General features: G+C 62.0%; 1 protein-coding gene across 1 annotated transcript in view; it reads right to left on the bottom strand.

Annotated features, from left to right (window-relative positions):
* The window catches only part of CCDC187 (coiled-coil domain containing 187), a 47,438-nt gene continuing 41,438 nt past the window's right edge, over nt 1-6,000 (bottom strand). Inside the window, exons 24-29 of the mRNA XM_058524690.1 lie at nt 5,701-5,789; nt 5,400-5,493; nt 3,921-4,060; nt 3,505-3,623; nt 2,923-2,999; nt 1-2,427 (exon numbers count right to left, since the gene is read on the bottom strand). Coding sequence (XP_058380673.1) covers nt 533-2,427; nt 2,923-2,999; nt 3,505-3,623; nt 3,921-4,060; nt 5,400-5,493; nt 5,701-5,789 — 2,414 coding nt within the window. The 3' untranslated portion in view covers nt 1-532. The remainder of the gene's footprint in view (nt 2,428-2,922; nt 3,000-3,504; nt 3,624-3,920; nt 4,061-5,399; nt 5,494-5,700; nt 5,790-6,000) is intronic.

Raw genomic sequence — 6,000 nt, 5'->3', positions numbered from 1 at the left:
AACCCCTTGCTTCTGTGTCTCCCCAAAGCCGCTCTTTCTTCCTCTCTTGGCTTTGTTACTGGCAGCTGTCCTGGCAAGTGGTCTCTGCGGCCCGCTGCCAAGTTCGCCCTCGGGAGCGGCTCCCCCTCTCGGCTCCCCGGGACTGTTCTCCCTCAAGTCCCTGAGCTCCACACCTTCTCTTGGCCAGCCAGCCTCCCGACACGCCCCACACAACCCTATACCTTCCTGCCTCTTAGTCTCGTCTATCAGGGACCTCCTCAGGACCCTGATGGAAACAGTGAACCCAATGCCCAGAAAAACACAGACGGAGCCCATCTGCAGTTGATGGCAAGGGGTCACCATCCAGTCTTTGGCCCTGCATCAGATGACCACCTGCACAGCCAGCCTCGGGGTGGCGATTCCGCACAGCTGCTCTGCCCTGGCCAAGTCCAGGCTTCCCAAAGCCTCCAGCACGCACGCACGCACAATCCTACAACGATATCTCAGACGATGACACAGGTCTGTGCATCACCGTAGGCCCTCCACCATCTCCTCAGAAGTCCTGTCTTCCCCAAGACTGCCCAGTGGCTGCTGTGTGAGCCTCGGGAACACGGCTGGCACCCGCCAGCTCCTCTGTCAGTGGGCTGCCCGGCTGGGCCAGCTCTGACAGCACAGCTAGTGAATCGCACAGGATCCTTCTGGTGAGCTGGGTGGAGACCAAATCCACCACCTCGGCTCTCTCCACACCCAGGAGATCCACGCAGAGGCCTGCACCCAAAGAGGGAGCAGGGTCCCCCTGCCCAGTGCCAGACAGCCCTGTGTCACCTGCCGCCAACAGCATTGGCAGCCCCTCCCCCACCATCCAGGCCACTCTGGACAGGGTTGGGGACTGCGCTGACAGCCTTGGGAGTCCCCCTGGGGCATCGCCTGTCCCCCTGCACATGGAGGATCCTGGCCAGCTGACCGGCTCAGACCACTGGCCGCCCACAGCCTGGTCCCCCACAACAGAACATGATTTACCCAATTCATCCCCAAGGCTTCTGCCCTGTCCAGCTGCCCCCAGGCAGAGCCTCGACTCCTGGGGCCCCGGGGACAGTGCCTCGGGCAGGCCCTCCCCGGACAAGGAGGGCAACTTGCCAGCGTTGAGGGAGGCGTCCTCCCCCTGGGGGCCCAGCCAGCCCCCTGGACATGTGGCGTCTTCGGGCGGGGCAGGGAAGTCCTCTGAGTGGAGGCTGTCGGCGTCGGCCTCACTGTCTGCTGGGAAGATGTGAGGCAGGGGAGGGAGGTGGGCGTCCCAGTGGGTGGAGGAAGAGAGGGTGGCACTGCCACAGGACAGCACCTCATTGACAGGGGACAGGATCTCAGGCAAGACACAGCCAGCCAGGGGGGAGTGGGCTTCCTCCGGGACAGAGGGGCTTCCGCTGCCCCCACACCCAGGCACCCGGCTCTTAGCTGCTGGAGCTGCCAGCCCACTGGGGTCCCCAGGAGGAGCCTGCGGGCTCACAGGGACCTCAGGCTCAGGTGAGGCCTGTAGAGGTTTCCTGTCGGTGGATGAACTCAGGTCAGCATCCTGGGGCCCCTCTGGGCAGCCAGCCAAGGCCTGCGGAGGCCCAGTCTCTCCTCCTTTGCTGAAATCCACCCCTTCAGATGCCAAGGTCCTCAAGGGAATGGAAAGGGAAGGGTCTAAGTCACTGGAGGAAGAGGTTTGGGATGGAAATGCCATGCAGGCAGCCTTAGGGGACGTCCACTTGGCTTTTCCTGTATTCGATCCACTGGTCAGGCTCCCACTGGTTCCAGAAGCTTCCTGCCCCTCCCCAGGGCCCAAGGAAGGAAGTGCCCCTCCAGGTGCCTCGCTGCTTTCCAGGTCGGAGGAGCCTCCTGCAGGCAAGGAGCACCCTGAGGCTATCTCGGCACCAGCGCCAGGCTCTGGCAGGTTCTCTTCGTCCCAGACCTCGCTGGACGCCGCTGACAGCTCCGACCCTGACCTCGGAGAGGGGGCATCGGGGAGAGGCAGTGGCCAGCCTGCCTGCAGAAGGCCTCGCACTGGTTCTGGGCCTCCTGACACAGGCGAGGAGCTGCACAGGGGACCGGCCCTGCTGCCCTCCAGCCTCTCCCAGGTCACCTGCCCTCCGCCCTGGTGGAACACCCAGGAGTCTCCCGCAGATAACTCCCCAGACCAGCCACGGTCTGCATCTGGGGTGTCCCCGGCTTCCCAGTCCGACAGGGAGATGGAGCTCTGGGAAAGCTGGACCAGGATGGCAGAGGCTTTCTGAAACTCCTGGAGAGAGGGACGCGACAGGCCGCTCCCAGAGGACGAGGCCGAAGACCCTGAGCAGGTCCCGGGAGCAGACTCGGACGCGGAGCCCAGGTCCAAGGGGGCTGTGAGCCAGGGCAGGGGGCTGCCCTCGTGCTGGGCGCATGGTGCCATCTCCTCAGCTGCTGCAGGAGCTGCAGAGAGAGGGGAGTTTGAGGACAACACTGCCTTCCCTCCAATGCTGGGAGGGGCGGCAGCCCACACTCCCAGCCCCTACGCCAGTGGATGAAAACCCCAGACAGAGGCAGAGGGCACGCCTACGGTGTCAGCGTGGGGCCCCTTCAATTCTACACGGTCATCTCGGCCCCATCCACCCGACATGTCAGTGAAGCACGTCTGGGCGGACATTTCCGAGGCCCAGGGATCTAGCCTCAGAACCGCAGCTGTTGTTCAGAGACTGAGTGGCTGCCTTGGCCTTGTCTTTTTTTTTTGTTAGATGTGACGGTTCAGACAGGGAGTCTACCTGCTGTCATGCACCTGCCGCTGGGGACCCTGGGATGTGAGGGGACACGGAGTGGCTGCGGGAGCAGGCTGGCTCTGATTTAGAAGCTGGTCTTGTATGACCCTTAAATGGGGACCCGATGGTCCTTGTGCAAAGCAGGGGGCCCTTGAGTGGGGCAGGGAATCACCTGGAGAGGCGGTCAGCTGGGCAGCTTCCTGCCAGGAGAAGGGGTCGTGGGGGTCCTCCTGCCAACAGGTCTCTATCCTGCAAGCACATTCAGGAAGTCCGGGGGTACCCCCGGGAGGGAGCCCCATCCTCCCAGCCTCCTCCCCAGGACTCAGGGTCTCCGCAGGGTGCCTTCAACTACCCAACAAGCTTGAAAAACATGCCTGCCAGTCACCTGCCCCCAAAGGGAGGTGACCCTCAGAGCACAGGGCTCCCCGGGTTGGGGTGAGGGGCCTGTCTTTAGGGGGTCCCCACTGAATCAGGCAACTGGGGGGATCACCATCTGAGAGGCTCAGAGGCCCGTGTTCCCTGGAGGGACCCCTCCTGCTGCCCCCATCGCTGGATCCTGGGCCGATTCACTGGGTGACATCTTTGTTGCCAAAGGGGGGTCAGACTCAGGAGAGCTCGGGGGTGCACAGCCAGGCCAGGACGAGGGGCCCCAGGAGAGAGTGAGGGTCTTTCAGGGAGAGGTCAGGGAGTGCTGGCTGAACCGTCTCCAGGCCCCAGGGTCCCACCACCCAGGCAGCCCTCCCAGGCCCCACACCTCCGCTCCCCTGACCAGCTTTCCGTCTCGTGGGGCTCCCCTGTGGGGCTGCTGGCAAAACCCAGCCCCAATTCCGACCCCGCTTGGCTCGTGCTGCCTCCAACCACCTGCTGGAAACACTGCGGAGAAACAGCACAGTCAGGGCGTGGCCACTCTGCCGGGGCATCGGCCCACCTCTCTCAGCTGTGGATAAAACCCCTGGGCTCTGTGACCAGGGTAACAACGACCATCCCCCTAAGAGGTCCATGGAGACCCCCACTCACCAGACACCTCTCCTCCTGGGCAATTTCAAAGACCCATCAACACCCCATCTGATGGACAAGGGGATCCCCTACCCAGAGCCACAGGCAGGGCCCGACAAGGCAAGGCCAGACTCCCACTCAGCCTGCAGAAAGCACGGGGCCAAGCCCACTCACGCTGGCTTCCCGGGGGCTGCAGGGACCCTCTCCGGCCAGGGAGTGGGGGCTCCGGCCCTGGAAGCTCCGTGCATGGCTTTCCATCAGAAGCCAGGTCTTCTCCTCTGCTGACGAGGGGCTGGGGTTGGTCTGGGGGTCTCCTGTGAGGCAAAGGGACTGTCAGAGCCAACGGGTGCAGGAAGCAGGACACGGAGGGCATGGTGCCCAGGAATTCTGAAGCCATGTGAAAAAAATCTTAAAATTCAAACCAGCTGCAACACTTATTTGCAGTAGTTGGTTAGTGCGAGCACAGAAAAATATGTGACTATCTGCCCCTAAAATTACCCTGTTGTTGGATAGTTACTGGTATGAAGTCCCAGAAAAACCTTTTAGAAAAATTGTTTAAAATTTAGGGACCTCTTTATTTTAGTTTTGGGGAAAAACCTCCCCTTGTGACTTGCAAACCCTTTGCCATAACTGTTCTCCTGCCCCACAGGGACTCTCCAGGGGCTGCGCTGTGGAGCTCCAGGCTCTGCCTGCTTGGACGCTGGCAGGGAGGGGGCGAGGAAGGGCGGTAGGAGCAGGCCTTGGACACGTCAAGGTCACCCACAGCACAGCTGAAGATCAGCCAAGTGGGGACACGGAGGGGAGAAGGGGGCTACAGCGGGGCCTCCACCGAGAAGCTCCTGGAGACCTCCATGTCCGTGAGTCATCTTCCTACCCCTTCATTCCACCCTGGGACCTGGTAGGTGTTGGGACAGCAGGCCCAGGGGTCTAGCACGGTCCTAAGGCCACTGGCCTGAAGGGATCAGAGCTATCTGGCTAAAGCCCAGATTTGTGGAACCTCTGCCAACATGGGCTCTCATCCACAGCCAGTGGTAGGCCACGTGGAAGGAACCCTGGCTTCCCGATGATCATGATGGGGCTTCACCCAGGGAGCCCCTGTAGGCACAGTGTCCTGAGTAGAAAGCAGCCAGCGCCTGGTCAGACAGACCCAGCGCATACTCTAGACCGCCCGGTCACAAGCTCTCCCGGTAGCCCCGAGGGCCTGGAGCGGCTCTAACCCTTCACCTACACCACAGGCTGGAGGGCGAGCTCTGAGGTGGCATCCAGGCACTGAGACAAGGCGGGGGCCACGTGACCCCCTGGCTGTCCAGCCTGCTGTCTCCCACAGCGAATGAGTCTCCTCCTGCCCCGGAATTCAGTGCGTGTAACAACCCCTCGTCAGCTACAGAAGACATTTATGACAACGCTGGTTTCCAAGTCACTCAAAGATCTGTTCCAGATCAACAAAGTGTGACTGGAAGGATCAGAGCAATTATGGCTGAGCTGCCGCGTCGCCCATGAGACACGGAGCAGGCGGATCTCCCCCTGTGCTGGGGTTAGTGTGGTTTTCCTCCCGGGCCTCCCTGTTCTGGTCTAGCGGCTGGCACAGCCTAGGAGGGGACCCACAGCAGGTGGAGGAGCTTCTGGCAAGGCCCACGCAGGGGAGCCCCCTACCGTTCCCAGGGGACTTATCCGGGGGCGGCTCCTTCGCCTGCTGGAACCAGAGCTGAGCTGCAGAGACACACCCCTCCACCTCGCCCATCTGCGTCTACAAGAGGGAAAGAAAGATGCTCGTTCTGCAGGAGGCACTTGGGAGAGGGCACCAAGGATGGGGACTGACGGGGACCCCCACCAGCACAACTAAGGGCACGCTGGCGCCGGGGCCCCAACCAAGATCAGTCACACATGGCAGAACGCGGGGAGGAGGCCCCTAAATGGGCAAATGGGGGGAAGGTCTTTCTTGGGGTTTGCGTACAGGTGAGGCTGGGCCGAGGGGCCGTCCAACATCCAGGGAGGTCGCCTGCTGAAGGCTGGGTAGGGGGACACAAGGCTGCTCCCCAGGCTCTGAAAGACACACAGACCCAAATATTTGGCTTCTACCTGTCCTTGGGAAGAGCCCCCCAGAGCTTGGGGACAGTCCCCAGAACACGGGGAGAGCCCCCAGAACTCAAGGAGGGGCCTCCAGAGCTCGGGGGAGCCCATAGAACTGCAGAGGAAGCAGAGCTAGTCCCTGAGGAAGGTTCTGGAAGATGCTCCTGTCCTCCTGCCCCTCCTT

The sequence above is a fragment of the Diceros bicornis genome, chromosome 28 (assembly GCF_020826845.1).
Source record: "Diceros bicornis minor isolate mBicDic1 chromosome 28, mDicBic1.mat.cur, whole genome shotgun sequence".
Lineage (NCBI taxonomy): Eukaryota > Metazoa > Chordata > Mammalia > Perissodactyla > Rhinocerotidae > Diceros > Diceros bicornis.
The sequence above is the reverse complement of the archived record's forward strand: the minus strand, read 5'-3'. Positions and strand labels throughout refer to the sequence as shown.